This window comes from Harpegnathos saltator, unplaced genomic scaffold (assembly GCF_003227715.2).
Source record: "Harpegnathos saltator strain DR-91 unplaced genomic scaffold, Hsal_v8.6 scaffold462, whole genome shotgun sequence".
Classification (NCBI taxonomy): Eukaryota; Metazoa; Arthropoda; class Insecta; order Hymenoptera; family Formicidae; genus Harpegnathos; species Harpegnathos saltator.
In genome coordinates this window covers 278,067-299,808 of record NW_020230275.1, presented here as the reverse complement: position 1 = coordinate 299,808, position 21,742 = coordinate 278,067, and the positions used below count along the sequence as shown (strand labels likewise).

The following is a 21,742-nucleotide window of genomic DNA, read 5'->3' as shown; positions in this document are numbered from 1 at the left end:
GAAACGACCGCCTCCGTCGCCGCGACGCGCGCGACATATTTAAAGCACGCCGCGGTAATAGGATAGCGACGCGACGAGAAAAGTGGTCTCGGAATAAACCCCCTCTTAACCCCGCGACCTCCGCCCGATAAATTTGCCGGCCGAATTACCGTCGCGCGTAGCCGCGCGGTCTCCAAATTCGAATGAGCTGCACTTTCAACACGCACAGACGCCGCCGGCGTGACGTCCGATGTGTGTCTACCACCGCGTGAAGAAGTGGCGAAAGGATGAGCTGCGGCGCAGGAAGAAGCCAAATATGACTGGAGCAAAAAATTGTTAAAGCCATCCTCATGAAGCATAAGGCCCTGATAAGGCTGAAAATAAAATGTCCTAAAAAGGGATGTTATTGTCGTATTAATGCCGATGATTATTGCCACATCAGGCCCCAAGATGGATGGATCTTTTAGGGATACCTTAGATTTTACGAAATAAGGCTTTGATAGAACAAACTCAATTTTTACAAAAGGGCAGCAAGGGCCTTAGAAAAATTGTTTAGGGATGCCTTAGGTCTAATAAATGAGGCTTTGATAGAGGGAAAACTGATAAGGGCCTTAGAAGAATTTTTTAGGGGGATACCTTAGATTTTATGAAACAACATTTTAACATGGAAAACTGATGTGGGCCTTAAAAGGATCTTTTAAGGATGCTTTAAATATACAAAATCAAGTTTTGTTATAGAAAATTAATAAATCTGAAGCGTGTAATAAAATTGTCATAGTTTAATATAGTTTTAGTAGGTACGCTCTATCTGGTTTTTTTAAAGATTTTTTAATTATACCGCAATTAAAACAAATGTTATTAGTTTTATTAGTTGCCATATTCATAAGTCTCTTCCAAGGATTTTTCAAGTATTGCCTTCGTTTTGAAATGCAGTAAATTTTAATAAGAACAATAGCAGCATTTTTATGTGTAAAGAATGCTATATTTTTATCTTGAAAGAATGCTATGTTTTATTGTAAAGTATTATTGTAAAATATTTATTGTAAAGTATTTATTGTAAAGTACGCTATATTTTTAAAATAAAAAATTCTTGTTGTATATTAACAAAATTATAAAGAAATAAAGAAATTGCGATTTAAATTTCTTGGAATGGAAAGAACAAACATTTTTGCTCAAACAATAATAAAAATATTTCGACTCGCAATTGCAAGAGTGAATGTCTCACTCAAACTCAGAATGGATTTTAACTCCATATCTTAATATTATCTTACGAGGTCCTCTTAATATTGCCTCATAAAACCCCTGTTAATATTTCCTTATAAGATATTTATAAGATTATTAATATTGCCTTGCTGATATTGCCTTATAAGGCCCTCATAAGAATTACCTTATAGGGAGTCGTTAAACTATTTGTTACACATATATCTTGTAGAGCTCTTGTATTTCTAGTATTTCTTCTTGTATTTTTATCCCTCCCGATTAATGTTAGGGAAGAATAATCAGGCCCTTACCAGAGCCCTATTAATTTTTCTACTCGGGGAGTTCGATATAAGTCGCGAGGGGCCTCCGAATGAAGTTCCGTCGCGGCGCGATCTCGCGTCCGCTCGAGCTCGACGACGACGGCGGCGGCGCAGCACGCGGGGCCATCGTAGATTCACGACTCGCGCGCCCCGATAATCGCGAATTCTCGGGCGTGATTTTTCAGGCGAACCGCGCGCGAACGCGAAGAGTCGTGCTCGGCGGGGCGCTTATCGAGCGAGTCGGCCGGAACCCGCTCGGAACGCGCGCTGCCGATCGGCGGTGGCGGAAGCGCGCTAATGTTATCGAACTATCTCCGCCGACCAGCGTGAGCAGGAGGAGGGGGAGGAGGGAGATCGTGATTCGAATGGTAATCATCCCGACGCGGTACGTAAGCCACTAACGTCTTCCATGCAAATAGACACGACTTCGCTCGTCCACGCACGTACGCGTTTCCGCGACCGTATGCGCTCCCCTCGCTCACCCCCGAGCCGCTCGCTCACCCTGTTCGAGGACGCATATCGCGTTCTCGGCCCGATATATCCATCCGGACGAGAGATTGCGTTTGCCGCACTGCGGGGCCGGATATGTAGTACGAGCTGCTCGACGATGTACTTTCGAGGCTGTTGCCCGCACGAACGGCCCGTCCGTATCCCCGGCGATCCCGGGCGTGACGGCCGTCTCGCCGTTTGAAATTAGCGGAATAAATGAGCGAGCGCACGCAGTACCTATCGCGGTCTGCAGTAATTGTTTTTTACTTGGCTCGCGTTTGGCAGGTCGTATCTCCCGCGGGCCAATCGATCACGAGGAATCTGAACTCAGGCGCAGAGAGCTCGCGACGTAGGTCGCGTTGCGAAATGCCGTCTCTGACAGTTTCGACACTCTCTGACAGTCTCTGACACCCTTTGCGGACAAGTGCCGCTGCTACGGCAAACAAATGAAAGACGCCAATGCGAAGCTTAATCAACCGTCTTCTGCTCACTTGTTATCCCGGTGCATTATATTCTAATACACAGGGTGTCTAGAATCTTTTGGAAATGAAAAGTTGTGAAGATTGATCAGATGAAACTGAGAAGAAAAGTCATGTACCATTTTGCAAAAATTGCACCAGTTATTAAGTTATTAACTCTCTCTTGCGATTCTATTTACCGGCAGAAATGAGTATCAAAATGGTTAAATTTGTTCTGTGGAGAAAAATATTTACTTTCATGTTTTATAATAGTTTTCGAACGTGCTGATTTCAAATTTGAGGTTGTTGTTGCAAAATTCAAAATGCCGGATCAAACATGGCGGACCTAAAAGTAATAAATTTTATCCCCGAATCAGACTCGGGTCTAACCGTAAGCCGATTAATGATTGAAAATGATCACATCTAGAGAACTATCTCTTTTAATTAATAACTGGAAAATTTGCGTACTTATTTGCAAAATAGTAAAGGATTTTTTGTTCAAAATAACCTAATCTACAATTATATGACGGCTATTGTGCTTAGAAATAGGTTCAAGATTCAGAATTCAAAGTTTAATGTACTCATATTTATCGCTAAACACAATAGCCGTCATATAATTGTAGATCATTTTGAACAAAACAGTCCTTTACTATTTTGCAAATAAGTATTTAAATTTTCAAGTTATCAATTAAAAAAGCTTCCGGATGTGATCATTTTCAATTATTAATAACTTAATAATACCACCTATTGCAATTTTTGCAAAATATTTGACTTTTTTTCTCAGTTTAATCTGAATAATCTTCATTTTTCATTAATAATTTTTTGTCCCCAAAAAATCCTGACACTCTGTATATTATGTTGGATTACTACCGATAAAATCTATGATCTAAATCTAAAACGATACGTATTTTTCTTTAGTCTGATATTTAAGTTTTTAATCTATAATCTTATTTTATGTAGAAAATATGCTCGGCCTGCCGGAAATTAGAGTTGAGAGAGCACTCATTCTCAAAGGAAATTAACATTTTAAACGCCATGTCAGTCACCGGTATCCGATAATACAAAATTTAATGAATAATATCTTAATATTAAAAATTAAAAGTTTTAAAATAATGAAGAAAGAAAGATATATCTATATATTACTTTTATTAATATTAATATATAGGAAATGAGACACCTAAAACAGACCATCTGATTAACTTTGAAAATACGCAAGATAGATAAAAATTAAATACAGAAGTAGGATTTTAAGTGACGCATCATATAGCAATACTTGTATGATCTTGAACAGTGTCATTTAAGTTACGAGAAGGTCTCTTTGAATTTTTTAAATGGAAACCTTTTTTTATTTTCGTCATATTTTTTTACCATTTAATTTGAATAACTTTTGCCTGAAATATTTTTATATTTGCCTCATATTATTTAAGGAAAACTTGATAACTTTTACAATATCTGGCATACGATATCTCGGTAATTATTTGTCGAGAGAGAAAGTAGTACTAGACTTTTTTATTCTATTTGGAGTTTACGACGTTTGGCTGTTAACTTATATTAGACTTGTATCAATAAGAAGTGCAAAATATGTCACTAGTGAAACGATGATTGACAGAGGTGAAAATAAAACGTATAAAGGTATGAAATATTTTCTTCATTGTCCCATAATGAGCTTTGAAGATGATATTCAATATAAAATTCGCGATACTTTGTGCAACAAGTAAAAATTGCCATTGGGTTGGCAATAATTTACTTTCAATCTTTACCTTCAGACAGTTTGTGCTATCCTGCTAATCACTAATTTGCACGAGACTACAAATGCGTTCCATTTTCCGCGCTGCTGACCATTTACTGGCGATTTTGGAACAACTAATACGCTGCTTTCAGTGCTATCAGCACTATTTTGAAACGCAGCCATATAGATAGCAATGACTTCGTGTGGGATATGGAATATACTACGTAATATATTAGTTGGCCCAGAAAGTTCGTGCGATTTGAATTTGGTGCAATGAGTCGTCGAATCTTGTTGAGACTCGTTAGGCGCGCGTGTTTACGCGTGTCACAGATTTGCGTGAGTCGATTGGTGAACTTTTTTGTTCTATGGTCTTTTCATTTACAACTTTTGATTTACGATTATTCATCCTTTTAAAATGTCTGTCAAATCGAGCGTAATTCGAACATATCTGCTTCATGAATTTAAATTTGGATCGAAAGTTACAGAAGCATGTCGTGAGATATGCGTAGCATTTGGAGAAAATGTGCTAAAAGAACGGACTGCATAGAAGTGGTTCAAAAAATTTTCTTCTGGCGACGAATTATCTGAAGATGCACCACGTTCAGGAAGACTCTCCGTTATTAATAACGAAAAGTTATCGATTATTTATTCACATAACAATTATAACATTCCTTCTAAAAATTTCGGCCCTTTTACGTACAAAACCGTACGAATCTTTTTGGTTACCTAAGTTCTTCTGGTTCACAATCTTGCTTCAAGATATAAGCCGTAGGCAAATTGACCAAGCACGATTGTTGCAAGAATAATGGACTATTGTTAGTCAATTTGCTTATGGCTTACGGCTTGAAAGGCCTGCTCCGAAATCGGTTCCGGAAACTTTGGTTTTAGTTATAAGATTGGAAGGTCTTAAGCTAAGTTTGATGCGTTCCGCAATTGATCAGCTAATCACACGCTTGAACATCACAACTATGTATTATTCCTGTTTGCAAACTTGGTTTGAGCTATTAACTTTACAATATTAGATAGCAGAATATTAGATAGCAGAAAGTCTGCAGATAAATGGATAGATTTTTATTACTTACTATCTTGATAACTGACCAGCTGATCAATGACGGAGCACATCTAAGTTGGTTTAAGGCCTACCGACCTTGTAACTAAAACCAAAGTGTCCGGAACTGATTTCGGAACAGGCCTTTCAAGGTGTAAGCAAATTGACCAACAACAGTCTATTATTCTTGCGATAATCATGATTGGTTATTAATTCTCCTACGGCTTACATCTTAAAGCAAGGTTGTGAACCAGAGTTTAGGTCGATATCGCAACAGGCCTAAAGCAGGGTTGACCAGGGTTAATACGGCCGAGTGAACATGACGCTTTTACCGCGGCCCGTTTCACTCGGCATTTGTTTTTCCCGTCGGATTACGCGATTCTTCTTTCCCTGGCGATATCTATATTGCAGCGAAGCCGCTCGGATTGTTCTTTTGTAGGAAACACGGCGCACATATCGCGGCACTACAGGGCGGACGTCTTCCAAGAGCACGCGACGCCGTGGAAGGAAAGCGAGCCATACTTCGACACCTCGGTATCGGCCAACGTCACTGGCTTGGTCGGTAAGACTGTGGAGCTGCTGTGCAAGGTGAAGAATCTCGGCAACAGAACGGTGAGAACGCATTGAGAGTGCACGTTGTTGCGTATGTGTCGGCATTTTTTGATAGATTTAACGAGCCACGCGAACGAGAGTCGATGGACAGGAACATCCTAGCCATCGGTTAAGGGTGATTCACATGGTGCTACTTTTATTGGTACACATGGTGTCACTTTGAGCAAGCTTCTTAATTCGCCAGCGAAAAAAACTTCTTATAAACAATAGATTTTTATTTGCCAGAGTCTACAATTTAGAAGACGCGACGTCTAGTCTAGTCGCTGCGATAAAGTTGTGCGACATCCCTTGTAAGAGAATTGTTAGGGCCATCCTCATGAAACATAAGGCCCTGATAAGGCTGGAAATATATAGGATACTCTAAAAAGGGATGCCTCATCATTATCACATCAGGCCCCGAGATGGATCTTTTAGGGATACCATAGATTTTACAAAATAAGACCTTGCTAAGGAAAACTGATGAGGACCTTACAAGGATTTTTTAGGGATGTCTTAAATTTAATAAATAAGGCTTTGATAGGGAAAACTGAAAAGAACCTTAGAATGATTTTTTAAGGATGCCTTAGATTTAATAAATAAGACTTTGATAGGGAAATTTGATGAGAGCCTTAAAAGGATCTTTTAGGAATACTTTAAGTTTTACGAAATAACGCTTTAACATGGAAAACTGATGTGGGCCTTAAAAGGATCTTTTGAGGATGCTTTAGATATACAAAATCAAGTTTTGTTATAGAAAATTAATAAATCTGAAACACGTAATAAAATTGTCATAGTTTAGTATTATTTTAGTAGATACGCTCTATCTGCTTCTTTTAAATATTTTTTATTTATACCGCGATTAAAAACAAATTTTATTAGTTTTATTAGTTGCTATATTCATTAGTCTCTTCCTAGGATTTTTCTAGTATTGCTTTTGTTTTGAAATGTAGCAAACTTTAATAAAAAGTAGCAGGATTTTTATGTGTAAAGAATGCTATATTTTGTTGTAAAGTATGCTATATTTTTAAAATAAAAAATTCTTACTGTATACTAACTAGGTTATAAAGAAATAAAAAAATTACAGTCTAAATTTTTTGGAATGAAAGGAACGAATATTTTTACTCAAGCAATAATAAAAATATTTCCTTATAAGCCCCTATTAATATTGCTTTATAAGGATCCGTTAAACCATTTCTTACACTTATTTTATGGGATCCTTATCTTTCTATCTTTACTACACTGAGAAAAATATCCGAAATATTCGATTGTTAATTTCGTTATCCGACCAAATATCCGATGTATTTAATCGGATATTTGATCGGATAACAAAATTAACAATCGGATATTTCTGATATTTTTCTCCGTGTAGGACCCGATTAATGTTGAAGGAAAATAATCGGACCCTTAGCAGAGCCCTATCAATCTCTCTACTCGGGATGTACGACTTTGAACTAGACGCCGCGTCTTCTAAATTTCAGATGCTGATGAATGAAAATTGAACGTCCAGAGACAGCTTTTACCAGCGAATTCGCTGGCAAATAAAGAAGCTTGCTCCAAGCGAAGAAAAGCAGCTCCGTGTGAGTTCGTCTTTAGCGCCGCAAGATTAACGCGAGATAAATCGCGAGCGCGTGTTGCCGCGCGTGAGAATGATTGGGCCGCTCTTAGCGCGGAATGGCGTATTTCTCGCGGAGCGAATTTTAAGGCTTACGCGCGGCGGCGACTCGGCTCGCTGATGCGGGTAATATCGGCAGGTGGAGAACACGACCATCGACGCGCCGTGTAGATAGGCTCGCTCGAGCGATGCAGGGCCTCGAGGGCGAGCGGCGAAGGGCAACGGGAACATTTTCGAGATGCCAAGCGCGAACGACGAACTGCATCTCGTGTGCGGTATTAGCCGACAGCGCGAATCTACACACAATGTACGCACAGCGCGGCTTCATGTTTACATCGTAATTCGCCGAAGCGGCGAGGGAAATCCGCTGCGTAAACTCGCCATCGGCAGAAGACTCGCGCCATTTTGTCGACGCCGAGATTCGCTGAAGACTTCCGCCGCCGCTGCCGGGCGGCCGGCGAGTTGATTAAATTCAACCCGCTCCTCGGCGGAGGACAAATTTTTTCGCTGCCGCGGCTAAATCAGTGTTTCGCGAGCGGCTCGATAAATTAAGCCGAGGGCAGACGCGGCCCTCGGGGAATTTATCTTCCACTTCTACGACCCTTGGACGTCCTCGACCTCGGGTATTAACGTTCCGCGGCACTACTCGGGGATTATCACATGAAGCGGTTAAGTAGAAAAGGACGACCTTGGTCGGGCCACGTCTTCATGCGGAACTCGGCTCTCTCTCTCTCTCTCTCTCTCTCTCTCTCTCTCTCTCTCCCCCCCCTCCCTCTCTCCCTTTCTCTCTCGCGCCAGGTGGCGTGGTCGCAGTTTTAATCCCCATGGCTCATCTCTATGCAAAACTCCGTCTCCCGCGTTCATGTTAGCCGCAACTACGTGTATACTCGACTAATACGTTTCGGTGACACCGCGCGTGCACGACAAAAGAGTGACGCGATGACTAATCAATATTCGATTAAGAGGGACAATATTAACGACATGTTATAGCGCGTTGATTTAGCGCCGCTGCCGGCTCCCTCGCCACCGAAGATACACGCACATGTGCACGTGCGCGCATGGCTACGTCTGCATGCTTAGTATCGCGTGGGAATGTCGATGGGACCGCGTTCCATCTCGGTTGGACGAAATTGCTCAGGGTCTTCGACCCGGACGCGGCCGCGGCCGTGCCGGGGCCGGCGCAACCACGGGCGAGTCGAAAACGATGAAGTCGTTTGAAAAAGTGCCGGGCCTGCGGCAAGTCGGTCAGAATAGGCGACGCACTCTTTCTCTCTCTCTCTCTCTCTCTCTTGCTCTTTCTCTCTGCACAAAAGGCGATATTAACTCGAAAACTTACTGCCGCGTGCGCAAAAAGATTCAAGCGGCAATCGCCATTACGACGCGGCCGCAGTGCGTTCTTGGATTTTATCCGTTCGCGTATTTCTGTCGGGATTGTGCACAGCCGCACTCTCCCCCTTCCTCCCCTCTCTCTCTTTCTCTGTCTCCTTGTCGCGCGCGTATCGTGAATTTTATTACGCGGAAAAAAGTTTCCCCCGAGAGTGGCAAAGAGAGAGAAAGAGGGAGAGAGAGAGAGAGAGAGAGAGAGAGCTAGGGAGAGAGGGAAGAAGAGAGAAGTGCCAGGCGGGTGCCTTCTTTTTGCGGAAAGTATATTAACTGCGACGCCGGCATATTCGAGCGACAATATCGCATTAGAGCGGCGAGCGAGAGGCAGCACTCGTAGTTTATATTTCCGATTATGTGCAGGCGCGCGCGCAAGTTTTAACACGCAGACTCGATCAACGCCGCGATGAATTATCGCCGGACGCGTTGCAACGCGCGCGGCGCGCGTTGTTTCTCCATAAATATTTGTTAAAGTACCTAAAGTCGGCCTCTTCCCCCTTCCTCCCGCGCGATCCTCCATCTGTCGTTGCGTACATAGAGAGAGAGAGAGAGAGAGAGAGAGAGAGAGAGAGAGAGAGAGAGAGAGAGGGAACGGAAAATCACTTACACCGCTCTGTTACCGCTGTTAATTAATATTTACGCGCTCGCATCGGCGAGACACGCGGCGAAATGTCGAACGCATCAAGACAATAGCGCGCGGATTATGTAACGGCTGTTAAATTAATCACAAGTTATTACGCGACGCGATGCGAAATTCGCTGTCGTAAGTTTAATTAACTAAAACTGATCCGCGCTCCGCTGATATTTTTGCACGGATAAATGTTCGAGTGACTCGCTTCGGCGCGGATTAGCGAGCGGCTTATTATTTCCGGCTTGGCCGCCATTCCTCTAGACATTACAGTCCGGCCCTCAGTTTAATCATTTCGTATAAACTCGTGTAGGAGGAACGTTCAAAAAGTTCTCGGAAAGTGTTTGTTATTCGGAATGCTGTATTTATAATTAATTGATGCGATCGTAAGTTTGCTGAGACTTGTTTCATCGAGTGTTCGCGACAGTGCTGCGCGATACTCAGGCGTGGTATTACGTCAGTTTGAAATTACCCTTACATCTACGAACATGGGTTCGGTGAATTTTGAAGCGCGCGCTAATATTAAATTCTTAATTGAACTGGCTTGGAAAAAACCTGATGTTATTAAGGCTATCACAGATGTTTGTAGAAATAATGCACTCGCGAAAAAGCTCTGTGAATGGATTAATCATTTTAATGAGGGTCGAGGAAACATCAAAGGCAACAGTGGGAGACCGTCAACTTTAGTTCCTGAAAAAAATATCCGTGCTGTGGAAATTATAATGAGGAAAATTATAACTAAATAACGATGAAAATGATAGCTGAGACTTTAGACACATCCGTAGGATTTGAATATTTGAGAAACAAAGAGCTTAATTCAATTTGGTGTGTTTTTATTTACATTTTTCGGAACTTTTTGAACACCCTTTATATGAGCCAAAAAAGAAGTGCCACAACTGAGCATTATGAATTGGCTCAGCCAATTTCCAACGGACTTGCATCAAAGTTGATTCACTTATGTTTCTTGGGTCGCTAACTATAAATTCGGAATCAAATTGGAGAAATTCATAATGGCAGATCGAACATGGCGACACTTCAATACTCAATTTTGTCAGTTTTTGAAGAATATCTATTAACATTGTCATCCCCATCTGATTTTGTATGAAATTTCCTTTATAGAGGGGTTTTTCAAGTTGCTGGTGGCGAATCCGAGATCAAAATTTCAAAATTCAAAATGGCAATACGGCGGATCCAAATGATTAATTTTGTTATTGCATTATGGAGATCATATCGTTTATGTATTTTTGGCTGACGATAAATCCAATCAAAATTGCAAATTCTAAAATAGCGGATCCAAGATGGCGGCGCTTAAATACTCAATTTTGTCAGTTTTTAGAGAATATTTATTAAGATTGTTATCTTCATTTCATTTATTTGAAATCTTTATAGAAAGTTTCTCGGTTTGTCAGTTTTACAGACGAACCCAAAGTCGGAATTTCAAAATTCAAAATGGTAGATCCGATATGGCGACTCCGAATAACTAATTATGTTATACCATTATAGAGAAGATCATGTTCGATATGTTCATGCTTTGCATGGATTTCTGATGATAAATCCAGTCGAAATTGCAAAATCGAAAATGACATATAGCGACCAATACAGCGACTAATTCTAGTGACTAAGTACGGTATTCCATTATGGATATTTTCACCTCCATTATTAACAAGTGAAATATTATGAAGGAAACTTCTCTGCCGAGTGGCTTTGGTGAAATTCTTCGAATATATTGCAGTCATTATCTGCGAGCGAAAAAAGCATATTAAGTTTGACACGTGTCCATAATGAAATATCAAAGTTAGCCACTTGAAGCCGTCATATTGGATCCGCCATTTTGAATTTTCAAATTTCAATCTTCGATTCGCCAACGACCTAAAAAGAAAGACTCTTATAGACAAGCTTCCATGTAAAATAGGAAATTTTTCGCTGTCACCAGTTTTAGCACAAAATGTCGATTTCGGGGCCACCAGTGGATCCGCCATTTTGAATTTTAAAATTTCGACCCTGGGTTCGTCGCCAACAACCCCCAAAAAAAGATTCTTATAGATAAGCCATTCCAGGTAAAATATGAAATTTTTTGCTTTCACCAGTTTTGGCACAAAACGTCGATTTCGGATCCACTGAGTGAACTGCTTAACGAGCACGAGCGCAATACGTACTCGGCGTTTTCTCTAAATCGCGCGGCTGCTGGTCATCCCAGGTCCGCGTCCGAGAGCCTGGGGGTCGCGGCTCGAAAACACGCTGGTAATTTGCGAAATGGCGCGCCGGCGAAAAGCCCGATTGAAGTTATTAAAGTGACGGGCTCTCGTCGTTACGCCGGCAATTCCCGACACGTGGGCAAATTGCTCGAGGTTACGGATGTTATACGGCGACGGCACCGAATCATCATCGGTCGGGTCCTACGCTAATTAACGGCTTTGACAACTCGCCGGCATCATCCGAACTTAGCGAATGTCACTTTACACCCTTCCATGTTCGTGCAAACTTCGTTCATACCGCCGGGCCGCCTCTTTCGACCCGCCGTAACGACGTAATCTCACGACACACCCTCCCCCCTCCTTCCCCACACTCTCCCGCGAGACCCCCTTGTCGCACATTTCGACACGGTGCTTTCGGCGGGCTATTAGCGATTTCAACCGCGCAACCAATGTGTTTCGCGTCACGTCGGGCCGATTAGACGACGCGTCGTTTCGCAATTTCCCAGCAAGGGCCGCGCGAAGGGCGCGCGGGCGCGAATTCGTCGCGCCTATAAATAATTACAGAGCACCGCGGCCGTGGCGGCGCGCCGAGATTGTAGCCGTACATCACGGAGTTATGCGGCATTAAACAAAGACATGAAGTATTCCCGCTGCGGCGAATCTACCGCACTCGTAAATTTCTCCAGCCGGCAAAAGGGAGAGTATAAAGTTTTATCGCTTAATCTTACGTGCAACAGGGCGCTTGATAGTTAGCAGTGCGTGCGGCCCGCGGAGGAACTCAAGATTCCTGCATTCAGATTGCGGAAGCCGACGTGCCTTCGCTGGTCCGTCCGCTAATCCCGCGGATTTACCGTCGGATTTAGACGACTCGGGAGCGGCCGCGCACGAGTCGCCTATGTTTTGCAACTGCAGCGGTTAATTATATTTTGATATTTCATACTATTAGATGTACAATTGAATAATGCTTTTCTAAGCGGCTAAGAAATTAAATGTGAATTAATCAAATTTCTCCGCTCTTTTACGGTTATGTACGTAGGCAGTCTGAAAAGTTCTCGACCTGACACATACATGGCATCAGAAACTGTCAAACTATAATCGTATTGGAAAGTGGCATCCCTGATATAAACCCATGTAAAATTTTGTTCGATCTGTCAAATCATTCGAGTAGTAGCACCAGTTGAAAAAGCTTTGTATAAGATGGATGCCGCATTTGCTAACAATTGATCAAAAACGCAATCGAATGCATATTTCTCAAGCGTGTTTGGATCGTTTTAAGCAAAATAAAATGGATTTCAAGCGTCGTTTCATAACTGTTGATGAAACTGTTGGATCCACTACTATACACCAGAGCGAAAAGAATCTTCCGGAATCACACTTTAATGATGGTATTGAATTATTGGAAAAACGTTGGAATAAATGTATTGAAGTTTCAGGAGATTATATTGAAAAATAAAACATATTCATGGCAAAAAAAATTTTCTTTCATTGTTAGGCCGAGAACTTTTCAAACTGCGTAGCATGTTGACATATAGCTGATAAAAATTACATTTTTGCATGGCGGAAGTCCCAACATAACCTCAAAAATTATTCAGTCCAGTACAGTCAAAAATGGCAACAAATGTAGATGTAAATAAAAGATGTATATCCGACACTGCATTCTTTACGAAATCCAATGAGAAAAAAATGCTGCAAGAACATGCGAATCGATTTGTTCCTTTCTCGATGAAGGTGTTGTATCGTGCGATATGTGTGTATTTTAGTTTCGACGGTTCAAAAGCGGCGAATTTAGTCTGAATGACAAAGAACGTCCTGGAGACCCTCGGAAGTGCGGCAACCGATTTGAAGCAACTGCTCGCTGAAAATTTAGCACAAACGTAAAAAGAGCTTGCAGAGCAGTTAGGAGTAACGCAACAAACTATTTCCAAACGCCTACACGAGATGGGGAAGGTTTAGAAAGAAGGAAAATAGGTTCCGCATGAACTCACTGAAGCCAAGAAAAATCAACGAGTGGTAGTACGTCTTTCTCTTCTCAATAAGCAGCGTATAAGAAGGTCTTTTTGTGAAAAATTGTTACGGGCGATGGAGAAGTGGATACTCTATGACAATCCGGAACACAGAAAGTCACAGGTAAATCCCGGCGAACCATCAACATCGGTCGCAAAGTCAAAACAATTCGGAAAGAAGATTCTGCTCTGCATTTGGTGGGATATGAAGGGCGTGATTTATTATGAGCTATTAAAACCGAATAAAACAATTACTGCGGACCGGTACCGGCACCAATTAATCCGTCAAGAACTAGAATGAAAACGTCCATGTAAGGCAAAGGAAAACGTCCTGTAAAATTGTTGCATGATAATTCTAGGACACACAACGCTTTTACGATAAAATACATCATAATGAGTCTTGGCTGGGACGTCTTGCAACACCCGACATATTCATCAGATATCGCTCCTGATTATCACTTGCTCCGGTCGATGCAACATGCCTTGTCCGATACGCACTTCGAATCAATGGATGAAATCCGAAAATGGCTCGACGACTTCATCGTGTCGAGAAACACAACATTTTTCCGACATGGAATTCATCAGCTGCCTGAAAGATGGCTTAAAATTATAGAAAACAACGGCGAATACTTTGACAAATTTCTTTTACTTTCTTTTAAAATAAACCTTGAATTTAGTTGAAAAATCTGAATTACTCATTTGTACACGTAATAATTATGATGACGTGAGAGACGCGCGCGAAGGCTACATCGCCGACACTTCCGTTTTGGATCGTACGTCGTTGTTACCCCGCTAAATCGTACGGCGTTTGTTTAGCTGAATCGTTTCCCCGCAGGTCTCGTGGGTGAGGCATCGGGACATCCACTTGTTGACGGTCGGTCGCTATACTTACACAAGCGACCAGCGTTTCGAGGCAACGCACAAGTTCCACGGGGAGGAATGGAAGCTGTGCATACGATACCCTCAGGAAAAGGATTCCGGTGTCTACGAGTGCCAAATATCCACCACCCCGCCCATCGGTCATCGGATTCACCTCACAGTGGTCGGTAAGTCGTGCCATGTTTGATAAGAAACTGAACCAAGCGCGATAGTGATGATTCCGCAATGTCGTAATGAATAATTTCGCGAGCGCAGACGACGAGCGAAGAGCGAATTTTCGTGGCGATTTCCCTCTTATTATCGGAATAAATCTCGAAGGACGCTTTCGTGCGCACAAAACTGCGCAAAACCGTGGCAGTGGGACATGCATTTCTCCTGAACATTGGCTAAATATTGACACGAGGAAGAAAGATATTGTCAACCTGTTCGAGATATTCCAACAACGGGAAACATTTGACTCAATTTGCTTTGAATAATTCGCGCCGATATAAGATGCCGATCGGTGTCGCCGCCGTCGTCGCCGTCGTCATCGTCGTCTCCTGGTCTCTGGATCTTTCAAATGAGATCTAGTTGTACGATTACATAAGCGTCTACATAGATCGAGATTCGAAGGAGCGTCGGAAAAATCGAACTACTTAGCGAAGACCGAGCGCATGCATTATCGACAAGCAGGAGCTCATTTAATCGCGAATATTCGAGTTAAAATTTCCACATTAACCTTGGAAATCCCGTTGAACCCAGAGAAGACCTACGGGAAATTATGTAATACTTTTTTTTACCTGAGATGTAATACTTTGCGTATGAAAATCAAGAAACGCACTCGAATCTGCCAGAACGAGTTGTGAATACGAATCTGTAATTGTCAATCGGTTTTCAGTTTTCAATCCAAGATGCTAAATGATTCGCAAGTATAAATGTTTGCCTTAAAATGTCATACAAGTATCGCAACTGCTGATGTCACGGGGAGAAAAATGTTCGGAGAGAAAAATGTTCGGCCGGATGAACCAATTTTCCGGTGAAATACGAACGACTCAGGAATTCTAACTGAAAAGAATTCTGTTTCGGTTAAGCGGAAATCTTGATAATTTAGACTGAATTCTGATAACTTCAAACGGAATCCCCGAATCGTTCATATTTCACGGGAAAAATAGTTTCATTTGACCAAACATTTTTCTCCGTGAATAATGTCCTTGAATCCCACGAGTGTGACCCTATCTACATCTGCTAACGCTTTCTTTTCATTTCCGTTTAAACTTGTCATCCTGCGGGATCCAGATTTAAAGCTCTACTGATAAACAGCACTGCTGGACGCGCAACTGTTATTTTTCCATCTTTTCAGTTTCTTCCTTATCAGCTCATCGAGATTTGAAAAGAAAGGAAAACTGTGAGAATAAACATTTTTCGCACTTTAATCTTTATCATCTAATAATTGTTAACCTCACTGTACTCGCACAATACTGTACTGACTTTATCTGTAACTGACCAAGTTATACAATTAATAAATTATAACTGACTGAAATTAAGGGCAAAGATTAATCGAGAGAAGGTAGAATATTGATAATTAAATACGCTGAAATGCCTTTTTCTTGAAAGACTTTCTTCTCCGCTTTTCTCGATAAAGACTGAAGAAAACGGCAGCAGCTAATTATTTTCAACATCAAGATAGGTTGATAGAAGTATTATACCTCGAGAGAGAAAGAGAGAGAGAGAGAGAGAGAGAGAGAGAGAGAGAGAGAGAGAGAGAGAGAGAGAGAGAGAGAGAGAGAGATTCTTTATTACTCCTTCAACTTTGGCGGAATTTACAAGTTTAATATGGAAGGAGAATTGCGATACGCAACATAACCATCTGATTGTCAGGACTAAATCAGAAGTTCAATTTAAGAATTTCTATACACCAATCTTAATTGGTTCATTAATAATTATTCATAAATGGGCGGAAAAGATCCTGCCAAAATTGATATGACTCATACATATATGAGCATCATGAATAACTCTGCCCATTTTCAACAGATTTGCATCGTATTTGGTATACCAATGTTTTTTGGGTCGCTGACTAAATCCGAAATCATATTTAAGAAATTCATAATGACGGATCCAATATAGCGGTGCTTCAATACTCACTTTTGTCAGTTTTTGAAAAATATTTATTAAAATTGATATCCCCATTTGGTTTTGTATGAAATTTTTATAGAAAGATTTTCGGGTCGCTGGTGATGAACCCGGGATCGAAATCTCAAAATTCAAAATGGCAGATCTAATATGTCGACTCCGAGTGACCAATTTTGTTATTCTATTACAGAGAAGGTCACATCCGATGTGTTTGTGCTTTACGGATAGTTAATGATGAATCCAATCGAACTTGCAAAATCTAAAATGGCGGTTCCAGTATGGCGGCTTCTAGTGACCAACGGTATTCCATTTTGGATACTTTTACCTTCATTATTAGCGGATGAAATATGTAGAAGGAAGCTACTTCTTTACCGAATGACTCTGATGAAAACCTCCAGATTTATGACGGTCGTTATCTGCGACCAAAAAATATACCGAGTCTGATACGTGCCCGTAATGGAATATTAAAGTTAGCCACTTGAAGCCGCCATACTGAATCCATCAGGTTGAATTTTGTAATTTCGATTCTCGATTCGTCGATGGCGACCAAAAAAAAAAAACTCCTGTGAATAACCTTCCATGTAAAATACAAAAATAATTTGCTCTCAGCAGTTTTGGCGCAAAACGTCAGTTACGAATCAAGATCTGTTGCGATCTATCAAACGCGTATCGCGCGGTAATCACCATCGAGCTTTCATCACCAACAGACCACATCACGCCACTGTGAATAATTGCAAGGAAAAGCGTGGAAAGGATTGCAAGCGGCGGAAGGGGGGGGGGAGAGGGCGAGAGGGAACACAGAATAGTATTTCCGCAACTTCCTTTTTTCTCAAACTTTGTTGGTCACTTTAAGCACTAAGAGGCCGCGGCACGTAACGAAAGTTACGGGGCCAGCCGGCCTCGCGGGAAACATCGGGCGATCGAGAGAATTATAAATCAATGCGGAAAGTTACCCCGGGGAAAAATTACCGACGACGCGCATGGCAGACGAACGTGGACATTGTCCACGGCTCGCGGAAAATCGCGGCCGTACGCGCGTGCCGAACTTACGAGAGGAGCGAAAGTTTCGTCAAGAAGCGGCGTACGTGCGTTTCGGCGCGCGCGCAAACTTCCGCAGGAGGAACGAACGAAGAAATCTGCTTGATTCATGAGGAGCAACGCTCGGAAACCGCTGACTCTCGTCCGACCCTACACGACGATTTCGTAATCTCGGTGCGTTGCGCTGCGCCTTGAGGCGCTTGAGTGAACCGTAATAAGTCCTTATGTAGTCCTCGTGTGCAGTCAAAGCGTACCGCACGAGAAGCGGGCGCGGTTTATAAATATTAAACTACAATTCGCTCTCTCGCGCGCAGCGGCAGAGCGGAAGATTATATCCTCCGCGAGGCGGGAATTCGTTTCATTCTTGCCGATTCGTCGGAATACAAATTGAAAGATCGCGCCTTTAATCGCGGATTTATCTTCGCTCAAGCGGGCCGCGAGCTCCTCGACGAAAAAACGATCGGATCACTCGCAGAAACTCGCAGTCACAACAGTGTTGTGCTCTCCCCCCGGCGTTGGCTGGCCGCGGGGGGAGAAGTTTTATCGCGATGGATCTTTGAGGGATAACGTCGGCGAGAGATGGCGCGGGCATTTCGCGAACACGAGTCACGAGCGTCGCCAATTATCGCGAGGCTAATGAAGCCCCTTTGCCGAGGAGGGATGGCGACCGGCTCGGGGAAAGAAGAATCGACGGCATCCGCTACTTCGCCGCAACGATCTCCTTCTTGTCTCTACGCCATCCATCACGTCGTCCCGCTTCTGGCCTCTTCTTCTTCTCCTCTACCCTATCAGTTCAGACTTGTCACTTTTTTTTTGTCTCGTTAAATGCCCTGTATCTCTTCCGCTTTTACAGCGGAACACTTCTTGCCGCTGCTAATCTCTCGCTGGGTAGCGACTCGCGATTTAATAACAATGCCACGGTAGCTTCGACTCTGGAGCGCAGCGCGGCGATTCGAAAGTCAAATAAGAACAGGTGTGACTCTCCCTTTTCTACCTCGAACAATGATGCCGGAGATTGAAAGTATGGCCTGAAATTTCGCGGAGGAATGACAGTCCTACCGCCGCACAGTGGGGCCAGATGACATTCTTAGGTTCAAAATTCTCTAGAGACCTGAATTTCCAACCGATCATCGACACCAATGGATGAGGTTGATCCTGAATAAATTCCGAAGAGATCTGTCTTGCCAAAATAAAAAAATTTTTTTTCTCGATTTACTAGCCCCAAAAGAGGAAAAATTATCGTTAAACGCATCGTTAAACGTATCATTATCGAGAAACTTGGGAAATACTCATCATTCGATACTTATTTATATCTAATAACGTATTCAGCGGATTGAAACTATGAAACCAATCAACAGACACCTCGAGATTTATCGATCTTGAACCAGAAACCCATTAACCCAAAACTCATATGCCCAAAATACAAAAACATCAAATATAGACCCGTTAAGCACAAAACCGAGAGATTTTTATCCTTAATTCTTTCTTTGGGCTGAAATGATGAGCTTTGAAATTCTGAGTTTTCTAAAAGATGATTATAAGTTCTGAGCTCTCGCATTTAGTGGGCCATAGGCTCGAACCCATTGAGATCGAACTCAAGACACTGTACTTTAAACGATAAACTTTTAAGACAAATCCTAAACCCATGAACCCTGAACCGATAATTTTTTCAAAATTTCGGCTAGACAGATCTCTTTGGAATTTATTCAGGAGCAATCTCATCCATTGGTGTCGATGATCGGTTGGGAATTCAGATCCCTAGAGAATTTTGAGACCAAAAAATGTCATCTGGCCCCACTGTGGCCGGTCCTCTCATCGATCTCGAGTGAAAGGCGCCCAAGGATCATCGCGGGGTGTTGCCAGGGCCGAAGAGCTGCTCGATCGATCCGCACATTCGTTTTCACCGGCCGTGTGCGTGACACACACATACACGCGATTATTCACGTCGGGTATGCGTGCAATGTGTAGCAACGGAACGGCTCGGGAAGAGAGGGATAAATTGCCTCTGCGGCGGTCGACGCGACGCGACACGGCGAAACTCCCCTTCGATCTTCGGCCATTTAATAAAGACACCGAAGGAGGCGACGCGTAGCGGATCGAAAAACAATAGTCGACCTTTCGGCGGCATTCTTGGCACGCGATGCCCGTGAAATTGCGGCGACAAATTGAGCCTTTCCCGGAACGGCAGACTTTTCCCCGACTGCGCGCTCGCTCGCCCGCCCGCCCGCCCGCCCGTCCGTCCGTCTCCCAGCGCGATTCTCGTCGACCGGCTGAAAAGAGAACGGTCTCGTCTCTCCGTTTCGCGAGAGCCTCCTTTAAGGAACTTCTTCGTCTTTCTTACCTTCCTCGCTTCCGAGCCGCGTCGGTGCTTCCCGCTGTCGCGATTGATGTCGCCGTGGGCTTACATCGTTTGACTTGAAAGCTCGATTTTTAAACGGTTCGACGTTTACCGTGCGAGACGTCGCTGTAAAGACCGTCCAAGTCTGCGGAAAATGCCTCCACGGAAAACTCGAGAAAATTCCGTCGCCGCTCTCGCGCGGATATCTCACGCGGTCGAACTTGCCATCGCGTACATATGTGTGTGTGCGCGCGTGCGCGTATTCGTTACGCGCCCTCGTAAAATAAAACGATCAAACCGCGAGGATCGTGCAGATTTATTTCACTCATTTGCATATCGTCCATTTGTTATTACAAAAATTCCTTCTCGCTTAATATTTCATAGAAAAATACGCTTTTACGGAAAATGGGATATTCTTGCCGCATTTTTTCGCAAGTTCCTTTCCTGCGAAATTATTTTCTCAGCATATTTCCCTCCCCCCCTCCCCCCCTACATTCACCAGCCGCTCGCACTCGGATCAACGTTTCAGTGCCAAAGCGCGATACTGCTTTTTTAATTGGATAATTGGATCACTCTTGGCTACGCTTCTCGGGTCCGATTTAGAGTCCGAATCTCCTTAATTGCACGACGAGCAAACGGTACTTATTCACTTTGACGACGTCCCCGAGCGACCGCTCGCGCTCACACCCCTCGTCATTTGTGCTATCGCTTGCATGGCGATCGGCACGCTGGAAAAGCTCCGACCATTGGCCCGCATAAAGGCGGGAAGCGATTCTTTACGGACGCGAGCGCGCCTTGCCGTTTGCCGATGTTAACGGCCAAAAAGTCTTTGTTGCCTCTCGCGCGCGCGCGCGACCACTTTTTCCGCCGCGGTATTACTTTCCTTTTATCTCGGGGTCGCCCGCCGCTTCTCTTTATCTTCCTCTCTATCTTCCACTTCATTTCATTGCCATCTAGGACGGCAATAAAGAACATGAAAGTTTTATCTTTTCATTTGCCCCCTACTAGTTTTCTCTCACTCCCAGACTCACCGCGAGGCCGTTTGATAAGCAAACAGAGACTCTTGACGCGAGGTACCCCGAGGACGGTGAACTCGTTAAAGCGACTTAAATAATTCGTCGGATCGACGAAGTGAATTATTTACAGTCCGGCGCGCGTAGCTCCCATTAATCGCCATCGAGCGAGAATCGGTGGCGAATCGGACGCTCATTTCGCCGAAAGAAAAGCAATACGGCCGTCGCAATTTGCTCTTGTTACGCGACTCAATAGCCGACTCGCTCACTTGCGGCGACTGTCGTCGCCAAAGGCCGTAACGAACGCATCATTTGCATGGAGAACCGCCGAGATGACGTTCATCCACCGTCGATGTTACTCGGGCCGGCAACGCGCCCGATTCCGCCCCTTTATGAGTGTTCGCGTCGGCGAGCGCTCTCAGTCGCGATCCATCGATCACCGTAAACCGCCGTCATATGATTAAACAAAGTTCGCTGAGCCGTGCAGTTGAGTCGTCGTTAACGACATACGACGGGTCGAGAGTAATTAGCCGATTGCTTCATGAGATCGCGCGCGCGTTTCCTCTTTCCCTCCCCGCGACAATCCTTTTTAATTTAATTTGTTTCGCTCGAGGCGCTTCCTCGGTCGTGGTTATTCCCGCAAAAGTCACTCGGCGTATCGTAAAACCCGCCGTTTAATTCTTCCCGCCGTCATCGCGAGTCTGAATTTAATTAAAGGTGCAATTTTTTACCA

At 43.3% G+C, this 21,742-nt stretch overlaps 1 protein-coding gene across 5 annotated transcripts in view; it reads left to right on the top strand.

Moving 5' to 3' along the window:
• LOC105184179 (zwei Ig domain protein zig-8) overlaps positions 1-21,742 on the top strand; it is a 133,075-nt gene that overhangs the window by 75,216 nt on the left and 36,117 nt on the right. For all 5 annotated transcript variants that reach the window (XM_025301993.1, XM_025301995.1, XM_019841895.2 and 2 more), the window contains 2 exons: positions 5,663-5,835; positions 14,468-14,678. In XM_025301993.1, the coding sequence (XP_025157778.1) occupies positions 5,663-5,835; positions 14,468-14,678 (384 nt within the window). The remainder of the gene's footprint in view (positions 1-5,662; positions 5,836-14,467; positions 14,679-21,742) is intronic.